The 15,110-nt window shown below is 36.0% G+C and overlaps 1 protein-coding gene and 1 pseudogene across 1 annotated transcript in view; one reads left to right on the plus strand and one right to left on the minus strand.

Annotated features, from left to right (window-relative positions):
- The window catches only part of PTPN20 (protein tyrosine phosphatase non-receptor type 20), a 114,686-nt gene that overhangs the window by 64,657 nt on the left and 34,919 nt on the right, over positions 1–15,110 (plus strand). Inside the window, exon 6 of the mRNA XM_078076854.1 lies at positions 12,512–12,660. Coding sequence (XP_077932980.1) covers positions 12,512–12,660 — 149 coding nt within the window. The remainder of the gene's footprint in view (positions 1–12,511; positions 12,661–15,110) is intronic.
- LOC118542720 (activated RNA polymerase II transcriptional coactivator p15 pseudogene) lies at positions 4,546–4,948 on the minus strand (annotated as a pseudogene).

Here is a 15,110-nt window from a genome sequence, read left to right on the forward strand (position 1 = left end):
ATTGTACTACTGGGTATTTACCCCAAAGATACCAATGTAGTGATCCAAAGGGGTACGTGCAGCCTGATGTTTATAGCAGCAGTGTCCACAATAGCTAAACTATGGAAAGTGCCAAGATGTCCATCGACAGATGAATGGATAAAGAAGATGTGGTATATACATACCATGGAATATTATGCAGCCATCAAAAGGAATGAAATCTTGCCATTTGCAACGACGTGGATGGAACTGGAGGGTATTATGCTGAGTGAAATAAGTCAATCAGAGAAAGACCTGTATCATATGACATCACTGATGTGAGGAATTCTTAATCTCAGGAAACAAACTGAGGGTTGCTGGAGTGGTGGGGGGTGGGAGGGATGGGGTGGCTGGGTGATAGACACTGGGGAGGGTATGTGCCCTGGTGAGTGCTATGCATTGTGTAAGACTGTTGAATCACAGACCTGTACCTCTGAAACAAATAATAACATTATGTGTTAAAAAAAGAAGATAGTAGGAAGGGAAAAATGAAGGGGGGAAATCGAAGGGGGAGACGAACCATGAGAGACTATGGACTCTGAGAAACAAACTGAGGGTTCTAGAGGGGTTGGGGGTGGGGGAATGGGTTAGCCTGGTGATGGGTATTAAAGAGGGCAAGTACTGAATGGAGCACTGAGTGTTATATGCAAACAATCATGGAACGCTACATCAAAAACTAATGATGTAATGTATGGTGATTAACATAACATAATAAAATTAAAAAAAGAATTAGTTGTATCAAGCAATATAGTAACCCACCTTTGCCTGTCAATTCAGTAAGCATGAGGAACCTAAAATGGCCTGGTGGCATTCTCAACTTCTAATTTAATGGCATCATTGTTGTGTTCCCTGATGGAAGCATTTCTCACTCTGTTTAGGTCTGCTTTGATTTCTTTCATCAGTAATTAGTGTTTCATAGTTTTAAACATACAGATCTTGTACATATTTTGTTAGGTTTTTATCTAATTATCTTCTGTGTTTTGGTGCTATTATAAAGGGGACTTTAAAAAATACTTTGGGGCGCCTGGGTGACTCAGTCTGTTAAGCGGCTGCCTTTGGCTCGGGTCATGATCTCAGGGTCCTGGGATCAGGCCCTGATTCTGGCTTTCTGCTCAGGGGGGAGTCTGCTTCTCCCTCTCCTTCTGTGCTTTCTTGCTGTCTCTTGCTCTCACTTTTTCTCTCAAATAAATAAATAAAATCTTAAAAAAAAATAAATAAATACCTTAACTTCATTCATTGCTGGTATAAAGAAATATGATTCATTTTTTTATATTGCCCTTGTATCCTTTTACCTTATTAAATTCACTCTTAATTCTGTTTTTGTATATTCTTTTTTGGAATTTGCCTATGAAGACTCTCATGTTATCTGTGAATAGACACAGTTTTATTTTTCAACTTTTCTAATGTATATGCTTTTCATTTCTTTTTCTTACTGCACTAGCTGGGACCTTTGGTACAATGCTGCATAAGAATAGAGAGAGTAGACTCCATTTTAGGGGAAAAACATTCTGTTTTTCATCATTAAGTATAATGTTAGTTGTAGGATTTTTGTGGACGTCTTTTATCATATTAAGGACATTCTTTCTGGTTTTAGTTTCCTGAAAGTTTTCATTATGAATGCATGTTGAATTTTTTTTCCAATGCTTTCTCTGTATCTACCAAGATGATCACATAGTTTTTCTTCTTTTGTCTGTTGATATGGTGAGTTATGGCCTGTTGATGTGGTTGATTTTCAAATGTTCAACCTGCTTTGTATTCCTGGGATAAGCCCAACTTCGTGTATTATCCTTTTTATATGTTGTTTAATTTGATTTGCTAGTATTTTACTGAGGATTTTTACATTTATGTTCATGATAGATATTGATCGTGGTTTTCTTTTTTGTGATGCCTTTTTCTGGTTTGAGTATCAGGGTAAAGCTGCCCTCATAAAATTGGTTTGGAAGTGTTCCCTCCTATTTTATATTCTGGAAGAGTTTATACAAAATTGTTATTATTGCTCTCTTAAATGTTTGGTAGAATTCAGTGAAACCATCTGGTCTTGGAATGTGTTTGTTTGTAAAATTTTAAAATACATATTTGTATTCATTTTTTAGGGCTTTCATAACAAAGTGACTGATTGGCTAGTCAAACTAGTGACTGATTGCCTTACACAACAGAAATTTATTTTCTTACAATCCTGGAGGCTAGAGTCCAAGATCAAGGTGTTGGCAGTTTTGATTTCTTCTAAGGCCTCTCTTCTTGGCTTGCAGATGGCCATCTTCTCCCTGTGTGGTATCTGGGTCCTATTTTCATTTTTCATAAGGACACTAGTCATATTGGGCTGGGGTATACCCAAATAATCTCATTAATTTAATTATCTCTTTAAATATCCCATCTCCAAATACAGTCATATTTTGAGTTATTAGAGGTTAGAACTTCAACATAAAATTCTAGGGGGGGACACAACTCAGCCTATAGCAATCTTCAATGTTTTTAATTGATAAAGGACTATTAGATCATCTCTCTCTTTAATGAGCTTTGGCAGTTTGTCTCATTCATATAAGTTGTCTAATTTATGGAATTCGAATTGTTCATAATGTTCCCTTATTAACTTTGTAATGTCTGTAATATCTGAATTGATGCCCTCTCTTTTATTCTTGATTTGGAAAAATGTGTTTTTTCTCTTTTATTTTTTGATCAGTTTGGTTAGAAATTTATTAATTTTTTAAATTCAATGCCATTTTATTTATTTTTATTATTTTTAATTGAAGTATACTTAACATACAATGTTATATTAGTTCCAGATGTACAATATAGTGATTCAACAGTTCTATATATTACTCAGTGCTCACAACAATAAGTATAGTCACTATCTGTCTCCATACAATGTTATTACCAACTTACTGTACGATATGCCTTATGCTTACTTTTTCTCTCCAAAACTTACTTATTTTGTAACTGGAAGTTTGTCCTTCTTAAGCACCTTTATCTATTTCACCATCCACCATCTGGCAACCACCAGTTTGTGCTTTCTATTCAACAGTCTGTTATTTTGTCTTTTTTTTTCTTTGTTTTGTTTCTTAAATTCCACATATGAGTGAAACCATATGGTATTTGTCTTTTTATGATCTTTTCCATGAACTAGCTTTTAGTTTCACTAGTATTTTTAGTATTATTCCTATTGATTTGGTTGATTTCTTCATTGATATAAGTTCTTTCTTCTGATCTAATATAAGCATTTAATAAAGCAGATCTCCCTGTGAATACTGCTTTAGCAATATCCCTAAAATTTTGATGTGCTTTTGTTTACATTCAATTCAGAATGCTTTCTCATTCCCATTGGTGACAGCTGGAAAAATTTGAGCACCAATACACTGTAGCGTTGGATTATAACTCAAAGTATAAAATAAGTATCTGTGAGTCCATACTAATACAAACAAATAATTGAATATGTAAATAAGTGGGGAGAAGAAACAAACCTCCCATGAAGAAGAATTCCAAATAAATTGTGTTGATATTCCACTCTAAAGTAGATGGAGCCAAACTCCCCACCCCTTAAGTGTGGGTTGTACATAGTGATTTTTTTTCTAAAGAGTACAGTGTGGAAAGGGGGAAAAAAGAGTAACTTTATAGTAGAGAAGCATGATACACAGCTACAGCAGGTGATTAAGGTCAACATCAATAATAATCATGTTGATAGTAGGTACCCTTGATATATTGTGATGAATATGGCACTTTACCTCCGTGATCTTCCCCAAAACTGACAACCCTAGGCTAATCATGAGAAAAACATCAAACAAAGTCCAATAGAGGGGCATCCTAGAATATATCTGATTATTACTTCTCAAACCGCCAAGGTCATCAAACACAGGAAAAGTCTGAGAAAGCATCAGAGCCAAGAGGAGCCTAAGGAAACATGAGAACTAAAGGTAATAAGGACTCCTAGATGGGATCCTGGAACAGTAAAAGGATATTAAGGAAAACCTAAGGAAATCTGAATGAACTATGAACTTCAGTTAACAATAATGTATTAATATTGGTTTGTTAATTCTAACAAATGTACTATCCTAATATAAAATGTTAATAATAGGGGAAACTATAGCAGGGGATATATGGGAACCCTATGTACTTCCTACTGTTTTTTTTGGTAAACATAAATCTATTCTAAAGTCTGGTTGTTTTTTTTTTTTTAAGTATTCTCTAATTTCTCTTGTGACTTCTTTGATCCATGGGTTATGTAGAAATATGCTTTGAACTCTCTTTCTTTCTTTCTTTCTTTTTTTTTTGGTATTACTTGATTTTATTTTACACTAGGTGGTGGGCACAAAGCAATCCTCCTTAATAAAGTTGACAATTAGCTTCACTCAGAACACTTTTAATAATGCACATAAAAAAAAGTATTCATCTTACAAATTGTTCTGCAACCCAAATATACAGTAGCTTGGAAAACAACATTTAGAAAACAAAAGCTAATGTAAAAAGACAGATTAAAACAACTAGGATAGTACAAGTTTCATATAGCTCTGATTTTACAGTTTTCTTACTGTATCATCCATCAGTGTCTGAAATCTGTTCCTTCAGCTGGCTCCATTGCTCAGGATTTAAAGATATACCTTTTCTTCCAGGTTTCCTTTCACCTTCTGGGTCCATCCAATATTCTCTAATATCAGTTAGGACTTTCCCTTTAAAGTCCCGAACACTGACGTACCTCATTTTCCCGATCTGGGACATGTTCTCATCCCTGCTCTGCTCAGAGGATGACCGAGCTCTTGAAGTGTCACCAGTCTTTGGCTTCTTCACAGGTTTTTCTGGAGCAACTTGCTTTTTCCTCTTTAACTTTTTGTCAACCTCACTGTGAGAATCGCTGCCAGAAGAGCTTGAAGAAACAAATTCCTTTGATTTAGGCATTGCTCCACTCTAGCAGCCGAACTGTCTTCTGCTCGCTCACTTGCAGCTCTGCTTTGAACTTTCTTAATATTTGAAGATTTTCCAGATATGTCATTGATTTTTAGTTTAATCTCATTATGGTCCAAGGGCATAGTTTATATTAATTCTTTTTAATTTGTTAAGGTTTGATTTTTGACCTAGAATATGGTCTATCTGGTGAAGGTTCCGTGTGCACTTGAGAATTTTTATAATGTTGGACAGAATGTTTTATAAACATCAATTAAATCAAGTTGTTCAGTTCTTTTCTGTCCTTACTGAATTTCTGTGTATTTGTTCCATTGATTTGTGAGTGAAGTCTTCAGTGATAATCCTGAATTTTCTTTCTAATTTTAGCACTATCAGTTCTTACTTCATGTATTTTGAAATTCTTTTAGGTGCATACACATTTAGCATTGTTATGTCTTCTCTGTGATTTTTGACCCCTTTATCATTAGTAATCATCTTTTTAAAAAATAGGTTTAGTTTTTAGAGCAGTTTTAAGTTTGTAGCAAAATTGAGCAGAAGGTACAGAGATTTCCCATATCCTCACTGCCTTCACATATGTGTAGCCTCCCCCACTATCAGTCTTCCTCACCAGAGTGGTATATTTGTGACAGTTGATGAATCTGCATTGACATATTATCACCCCGAATCCATAATTTACATTAGAGTTCGCTGTTGGTGTTGTAAATTTTGTGGATTGGGACAAATGTGTAATGGCATGTATCCACCATTATAGTGTCAAACAGAATAGTTTTACTGCTCTAAAAATTCTCTTTGTTCCCCTTATTCATCCCTCTTCTCCCCAGTAATGACCTTTTTAAACGTGGTAATGTTCTTGGTCTGAAGTCTACTTTGTTGTTGATACATTTTATGCTATCAATATAGCCACTCCAGCTTCTTTTGATTAGTGCTCCCATTGTATTTATTTTTCCATCTCTTTACTTTTAACTTGCCTACACTTTTGTATTTAAAGTGGTTTCTTGTGGGCATTGTATGGTTGGGTCTTGCTTTTTCACCCAATCTCACAATTTCTGTTTTTTAATTGGGGTATATGTAGACTGTTTGCATTTATATCTACCATCATTTAACTCTACCATCATGCTAATTGTTTTCTACTTATTCTTCTATTCTTTATCTTTTTTCCTAATTTTTTGCCTTCTTTTGGATTATTTTGTAATTACATTTTATTTTCCCAATTGGCTTATTAGTTATACCTCTTTTAAAAATGTTCTCTTGGTCACCCTAGGATTTATAATATACATCTTTAATTTCTCACAGTCTGTTTTTTCTATCTTCAAATAACATTTTATCACTTCACAGGTGGTATAAGGACCTTTCAATAGTGTCTCTCTAATTTCTCCCATTCATTTTTTTTCTCCCATTCATTTTTTGTGCAATTGTTGTCAAATGTTTTAATTTTACATAACAATAATCATGAAATACATATTTACTGCTTTTGTTTTAGATAGCCAGTTACACTCCAGAGAAGTGAAAATTAAGGAAAAAGATGAATTTTATATTTAACTACATTTATGGAATCTTTAGAACTCTTCATTTCTTTGTGTAGATCCAGTTTCCTGTTCTATAATATATTCACCCTGCCTAAAGATCTTTCTTGAACATTTCTTATGGTGTAAGTGTGCTGCTAATGAACTCTCAGTATTTGTCTGTAAAAGTGTTTATTTCTCCTTCATTTTTTCTGAAAGACATTTTTGTTGGTTATAGGATTCTGGGTTGTCTTCTGACTTGTATTGTTTATAATGAGCTTTTGTATCTGATGCTTGGTGTCTTTCATTCATTTTGGAAAATTGCCAACCATTGTCATTTCAGATATTTTTTCTGCCCAATTCCACCCCCCCATCCTCACCTTCTCTTGGTTCTATTTTGGGAATCCAGTTGTAGGACTATTGGTCTGTGTGATATTGGGCTGTAGCTCTTGGATGGTCTCTTCTGTGCCTTCCCTGACTCTTTTTTGTCTTTCAGTTTGAATAATGCCTATTCACCTATTTTTAAGTTTGTTGATTCTTTTCTTGTCTGTATCAAGCCTATAGATAAGCCTATTGATAGCATTCTTTATTTCTAGTATAGTATTTTTCATTTTTAGGGTTTCTGCTTGATTTTTTGTGGTTTCCATATCTCTGATGAAATTCCCCATTTGTTTATGTGTGTTGTCCACTTTTCCACTGAAGCCTTTAGCTTTGATCTTAGTTATTTAAAATTAATTGTCTGATAGTTTTAACATTTATGTCATATCTCTTTCTGGTTCTTTTGATTGCTTTATCTCTTGACCTTTTTTTTTTTTTTCTTCTTTTACTTGCTTCTTAGTGTGCATATAATTTCTTTGTTGAAATCTGGATGTCTTGTGTTTTAGAGACTGAGGTAAACAGGAATAGACATACCTCTTCCTTTTGTAGGCCTTCAGTTTGATGAGTTGAGTCAATTTAGTCAGGAATTGAGCAGGGTTTGGGTTTTGATGTTGCTGTGCTTACTCTTAGTGTATCACTGTCTTCAAATTCCTGTATTGTTACTTTGTGCTTAGAATGGAAAATGCCAGAGGGTTTATTTCAATGTCTACCCTTTGCTTAAATGTCCCCAATACACCTGCACCTGAGAGGAGGTTCCTGTCCATGACCTTGTTTATTCCCCAGCAATAGAGTGCTCTTATTTGTAACTATGTTACTTGCTCACCTAAATGGGTGTGGGAGTTCATTCTCTGTTGTCCTTGTTCAGCATCAGTTGCAGGCAGGTGCAGTGTCTCTGGTTCATCCCTGGTCAGGGATGGTGCCTTCTTAATTACCTGTCCTTTCTTTAGGGGTAGAGGATATGGGCTGAGCAGAGGATGCTTTTCTCCCCTCCTAATTCCCAATGTTATTGTGTCTTAACCTGTACTTTGTGGATAATAGGGTTTGCTGCACTTTCCCAACTTCTTACGCTTTTGATCCTTAGGGGAGATAGAGAAAAAGGAACAGAATGAGGCATCGTACCTTTCCTACCTGGAAGCTGCTGCTTCCCTCTCCAAGCTTGTACCACGAGGGGAAGATTTCTTGAGTTCCTCACCCTATCTTAAGTTTTTCTTCTGAACTTCTAATGAGGCCCTTACATGCACTATCTTTTGTATTTTTGTCTTTTCTTCTTTTCATTAATTTATGTACACGTCTTTGTCCTATGAATAAGCTCATTTTCAGCTGTCTACTTTGTTTCTTGTAGTTTTTGATTTAATTATTAATTCTATAATCATGTACTTTTGACCTTTGTTTTCTTAGGTCTATAAACTTATTTTTCACCTCATTCTGTTGTTGTTGTTGTTTTTTTTAATTTAGTTTTTATTTAAGGTTCTGATTCAGCCTTTCTTGGCTTAGAGCCAGGAACCCCTATTTTCAAGGCACTTCCTAGATGATATTGATACAAATGTAAATGTGGCCTCTTTTCTGATGCCTTCATCTACTCCCCTGTCCCCCCAAAAATGTGACCTCCCCGACTACTGTCGGGTAAGACATGGGGAGGCATCAGAACTGAGATGTAGGGGAGTGTCGCTGGCACTGGGAGCGGACAGCTGGGGAAGGGCTGGAAGAATGGCTTGAATTTTGCACACAGATTTTACACCCTAGTCTGTGCACTTGAGTCAAGGTTGCTGCGGATGTTGTGTAGAGGCAGTAGTGACCACCGTGGCTGATTCTTCAGCACTCCTGTTGTCTCATTTCCATTGAGTTACAGCAAGGCAAGTTGGGGAATTGCTCTCAACTCAAGGTGTGACCCTGACTGGTCTGAAGATAAACCTATCCCTTTTGCTGGGTATGGTTCAGATACCCAGCTTGCCTGAAATTCAAGTAGAGGTTTGTTGGAATCTTTTGGGAAACTTAGTCCTTGCTTTATTAAGAGAGAGCTTGTAAGCAAGAAAATGTGTGGCTCTGATATAGCTGTTGACAATTTTCTCATGAGCGTGAGGAGAATCTAATCTTATAATAGCAGCTGATCTCTGGGTAACAGACTGCAGTGATGCAAAGAATCTCGCTTGTTAGTGACATCTTTAAAAATTGTGGTAAAATATACAGAACATAAAATTTACAATCTTCACCATTTTTCAGTGTACAGTTCAGTGGTATTAAGTACATTTTTATTGTTGTGCAACCAACACCACCATCCATCTCTGGAACTTTTTCCTCTTCCTCACCTGAAACTCTGTACCCATTAAATACTAACTCCCCATTCTCCCTCCCCCCAGCACCTGACAACCACTATTCTACTTTCTGTATCTACAAATTTGACTACTCTAGGAACCTCATGTAAAAGGTCATTCTGTTTTTTTAATCTTACTTTTAAAGTCATTTAAAATAATTTATATTCTGAAGGTGCCTCGGTGGCTCAGTCAGTTAAGCATCTGACTCTTGATCTCAGCTCAGGTCTTGATCGCAGGGTCCTGAGTTCAAGCCCTACATTGGGCTCCATCTGGGTGTGGAACCTACAAAAAAAATAATAAAATAAAATAATTTATACTCTTATTACTTCTTTCTACAGATGATAGATCTACAATTTAGGTAATCCATTCAGAATGGATTGAAATTATTTGCATACCATATTGCATTACTCATTTTTTTCTTCATTTTGTGTTTTATTTCCAGCTTGTTCACTAACATATATAGTTCTGCATCTCTTTGATTTTGCTGTTTGAGCATGAATGCTTTTTTTTTAAGATTTTATTTATTTATTTGACAGAGAGAGAGAGAGTGTACACAAGCAGGGGGAGTGGCAGGCAGAGGGAGAAGCAGACTCCCTGCTGAGCAAGGAGCCAGATGTGGGAATCCATCCCAGGACCCTGGGATCATGACCTGAGCCGAAGGCAGACGCTGAACTGACTGAGCCACCCAGGCACCCCGTCATGAATGAATTCTTGTTGATTCCCATTCTATTTGATTTGGTTTGATTAGTTATCTTCTATTATAAACTACACTTTGAGGGCTGGATTTTGCCTGAGAGGATAATGACAAGTGTTTAGAAGGGTTGGGGGAAAAGAGCAGAAAACTCAATGGGTGTGGATGAGTTGTGTTGCAGATGTTAAAGACTAGTTTACTCAACATTAATCACATTCTCCTCCTAGTGTGTCTTTCTGTAGGGTCCAGGCAAGAAAACTGAAAATTACATTTCCCAGGAATCCTGGTAGTTAGTATGGGTTTGGCCAATCATATGCACTTAGCCAAGACTGAAATGTGAAGAGAAGCATCCGTGTTGCTGATACACACCATAACAGGCATGGCATTCCTAGTGTCTCATTATAACTAAAGTGGTACATTATGAGCCAGCAGGTGTAGTGGTGACTTTCTAATTCCTCCATGGTTGCTGAAGTAGTCGCATCCAGGAGCTAGTGGTTACAGCAGTGGTGTCCAGCTCCCTCAGATTCCTCATCACAGTAGAGCTAGCTCCTCTTTTTTTTTTTTTTTTTTAAAGATTTTATTTAGTTATTTGAGACAGAGAGAATGAGAGAGAGAGAGCACATGAGAGGGGGGAGGGTCAGAGGGAGAAGCAGGCTCCTTGCTGAGCAGGGAGCCCGATGCGGGACTCGATCCAGGGACTCCAGGATCATGACCTGAGCCGAAGGCAGTCCCTTAACCAACTGAGCCACCCAGGCGCCCAGAGCTAGCTCCTCTTGTGGCAGACCATTTTGTGGTGTTATTTTTGGACCATGATATGGGGAAGAACCTGCTCTTCTAACCTGTCCAATGATGTCAGCACCAAACAGCTAGATAAAATCCCTTCCTGTAAACTGCCTTTCTGCAAAAACTCCCCTCCTGCGATGATTGCCATGATCTGTAGCTGAGGCCTGACTTATTCACCTTGATTGGAATTCTTGGGCCAGGCTGCAATAAAAAGAAACCAAATTGAAAATGATGTTAACGATAAAGAAACATATTTTCTCCCATAATGGAAGTACAAAGGTAGGCAGTATTCCAAGTTCAATATGATCACATCGCTCAGTGATGTCGTTAACACCTTAGGTTTTTTATGTTTTCTTTTTTTCATATTTGCTGTACTCAGTTCATTCCTTTTATGTCACAGCAGGGCTGCTTGTAATAATCAGGGCCATAATTATACTCTGGACTTATGTCAGGACAATGGATGGAGATGGGAGAAAGGCTTGCTTCTTTTGCCCATAAGCCCTGAGTAAACTTCTCCTTACTTCCCATTGGCTCAAATCACCTACATACTGCTGAATTATTCACTGGCAAGGGAATTATTGTGGAATGATCACATATGGCTCTAAACTAACCATCAGGGTAGAATCAGTGTTGGGGAAGCAATGACAGGGTCCATTACCATCATTCTACGTTTTTATTCCTCTTCTCCTTCCCTGCTCTCAGCTTCTGTTCCAGCAGTGCTGGAATACATGGGGAGAGCTCTAAGGATTTTTCTGTTTGGGATCAAAGATGATCAAAATGGCTTCTACTCTCGTGGAATTTTATTTCCCCCTCTGGGCTTCCTAGACCTCCTCTCATACAAAGGTTAGAGATATTTGTGAGAAATTTTAGGATTTCTGTGACTGTCTTTCCCAACCCAACAGTCCCTTACTCCCACCCCTATAGAGAGCTTTTGGTTAAATAGGGTTCCAAGACAAGAAGAGTTTTACAGCACTGTGCATATTTTTAGAAGCTTTTATCTTTTTTATGCCCATTCTTTTGTGGAATTGCTTCTTGTATATATTTTTTTGCTAATATTAACTTGATTTTTGTTCATATTAGTTGGCTTTGGAAAGAGATTTTGAGAACTGGCTTCACTTGAGCACATTACCTCAAAATTCTGAAATTTAAAAAATATTCTTTTAATATTGACTTCTAGATTTATTGCATTTTGGTCAGTGGACATGATCTGTAAAATTTCAGATATTTGGAATCTAGACTGTCAACATGGCCTAAAAAATCATCATTAAAATAAAAAACCTCCATGTGTACTATTAAATAGCATGTATTCTCTTCTATTATTATTGGTTATACATGTGTAACTATATAATGTATATCAAAATATTTATTATATATAATTATATTGCATATTATATATATTTTTAGTCTTATTAATTATATAGAGTCTCTCTATCCTTGGCGGGTATGTGTATGTGTGTTGTTGTGTGTCTGTATGTGATCTGTTTTAGAGTAAGAGGTGTGTTAGACTGTCCACATCCTCTCATCTAAGGCTCCAGGGGCTTTCAAATACTTGGTCTGAGGGAGGGCAAAAGTTCTCACTTTTTCCCATCCAAGTATTGTTTGTATATGCTTGCCTTGGCATGATTGTCAGTACATATACTTAATTCACACTATAAAGCAGAATACTTCTCAGTCTATAGCATCTTTTATATTTATAGCACTTAACAGTTTTTTCTAAGAATAGTGGGTTTTGTGTAATTTCAAGGTACATAATCATGATTTTTCTAAAACAAGGATTCTTTCTTTCAAGGTAATAGACTCTTCACTTCTGGAAAAATAAATTTCCATTAATCCTTAAGTGACTGTGCCTTCACTTAAGAGAAAACACGACAAAATAAAATCTCCCTTCACATACATATGAGTAACTTAAAAATGTGAATTTTTCTTTTTCTTAGGTATACAAATTGTTTCTGAAAGGGAGCTAGCTCAGTTGGCTCAGGTTCGACCATTACTATTCAATTTTCATGAGCAATCAGTCATCAAGGATTGTTTTAAAATGCTTGAGAAAAAAGTAGCAGAATATGAAATCCTCCAGGAATTTATGGTAAATATTTTGGTCTTAACAAAAGTCTGTGTGTGATTTTCCACATTACTAACAGAGGGGTTTCTTATTTTTCCTTTTTAATCTTTTCTTTTAGGTTGAGTACTTTGTTTTTTGTTTTTAAATATTAAGTTTGTTTTTAAAGTAATAGGTTTATATAGTAAAAGAAAAGTTAAATAGCATAAAAGGTTATAAAAGGATAGCCTCTTTGTTTTTCTCTCTTGAGTTCCTAGGCCCCCTTTCCACTATTTAAGTTTCTCATATAAGTGTCTAGAAAACTATCAGCATGTACTTTAGTAACTATTCTACCCTTTCTTTCCTTTTTTTTTTTTGAAAAATATTTCACATAGGAAATAATTTCCAAATATATTATTGGTACATATAGCTCTATCTCATTTTTTTATCTCATTATTTTTAAGTATTTCATAGTGTAGTTAATTATATAGATAAAGACTTTTTTTCTTTAAGTAGGCCCCTGTGGTGAACATTTAGATTTTTCTAGTCTTTGTTATTTATGAACAGCAATTACCCCTCTTCATATGGCTGTGCATATGTATGAGTATTCTTATAACAAGTTACTAGAAACACAACCAGTATTTTGTGCTGTCAAATTTTTGGATCTTTGCTTATGTCTTATATGACAAATGATTCCTTGTTGATTTATATTGACACTTATTTGAGAACAAAGGAATAGCTTTCCATATGTTTTTAAGCTTTTTATATTTATTTTTGGTGAACTGTTCCGATTCTTTGCCCAATTTTCTGTTTATTCTTTTTCTTATTAATAGTTTTATATAATGAAGAAACTGTCTCTTTTGTATGTGCTATATATGGTAAATTTTCCCCCTTGTTTGTGCTACACAGAAGTGTGCATGCGCACATATACACATTTAGTATGAAGAAATAGCTAATTTGTAGTGGTCAGATATGACAATCTATTGGAACTTCAGGGTTTTCTGTATCCTGTAGGTGCCCTTTTCACTCTAGGATCATAATAATTACTTCATGTCTTTTTCTAATATTTTTGTGATTTTTTAAAATGGATCCAGCTAGAATTTAAGGTATTTGGTAGGGACTCAGCATTATATAGCTATCCTGTTGTCCCCAGATCCTCTTGAAATTGTTCTTCAGTGATGTAAAAGGCCACTTTTATTATATACTGAAGTTCTACATAAATTTTAATTTATTCTTGGACTTCTTCCATTGATTTGTTTATTCATGTACTAGTACCAAGCTCTCTTAATTAGTGTAGCTTTATGTTATCTTTTACTGTTTGTTAATACTAGTCTTCCCTCAGTTCTCTTCTTTTACAAAATTGTTCTAGTTTTTCCTACAGATATTTTTCCAAATTAATTTTATAATTGGCTTGCATAAAGATAAGAAAGGTAAAAATCTGATCATATTATCCTACTGCTTAAAACCTTCACTAGCTTCTCATTTGCCAAGCCAGTAGTTGCTAACACTTATTTAAAGACTGGTGGTGCCAAGTTGGCTACCCAAGGGTTACTAAAGAGCTTTTGAAAAGTACGGATTCTCGGCTTTATCCACAAATATTCTAATAGACTAGGGCTGGATACATCTCCACTTCTTTTGTATATGAAACAAGGCCTTCCTAGGTAGTTTTAGTTTCCCTCTGGGCTAGATCATGTTCTCTCTGCTCTTGTTACCATGCTATTCACCGTTTCCCCAAGAGGAGATGTATGCCCCCATGCCTTTATTCCTGTCCTTTCCACCTGGTGTGATAACCTGCTCACCTCAGCTCTCCTTTCCTTCCACACACACAGACTTTCATATGACTAACTTCTGATGACGGTCATCAGCACTACCATTGTACTAACATCTCTGTGGCATTGACTACCCCTCGGACTGCTCTGATAGCTCCTTAAGGAGGGGGCCATTTTCAGATTCATCTCTTTATTCCAATATCTAGAAGAGTGCTGAGTATGTATTAAGTGTTCAGTCGTGTTTATTGAATTCATACTTGGTAATGAATTTTTTTTGAAAGGAAGAAATCTTTAATTGGTATCCTGGCTATAATTCCTTCATGGGGCAAGGAGTAAATTGTGAGACTTTTTTTTCTTTTTGGTTTATATATTTATATATTTTTCTTGCTGTTATTTTATTATTTTTGTTTATAAAATGATAGATTAATGAGTAGGTCCTAAGAAGTGAATGTTCTTTATTGTTTTTTTTTTTTTAATGAAAAGGAAAAATATTGAAGTTCAAGGGAAAAAGTATGTCCAGAGAGATTAGTATTTTCTTTTTTTTTTAAAGATTTTATTTATTTATTTGTCAGAGAGAGAGAGATACAGAGAGAGAAAGAGCACAAACGGCGGGGGGGGGGGGGGAGCGGCAGGCAGAGGGAGAAGCAGGCTCCCTGCTGAGCAAGGAGCCTGATGCAGGAGCCTGGTGCGGGACCTGGTCCCAGGACCCTGGAATCATGACCTGAGCTG

This window comes from Halichoerus grypus, chromosome 7 (assembly GCF_964656455.1).
Source record: "Halichoerus grypus chromosome 7, mHalGry1.hap1.1, whole genome shotgun sequence".
Lineage (NCBI taxonomy): Eukaryota > Metazoa > Chordata > Mammalia > Carnivora > Phocidae > Halichoerus > Halichoerus grypus.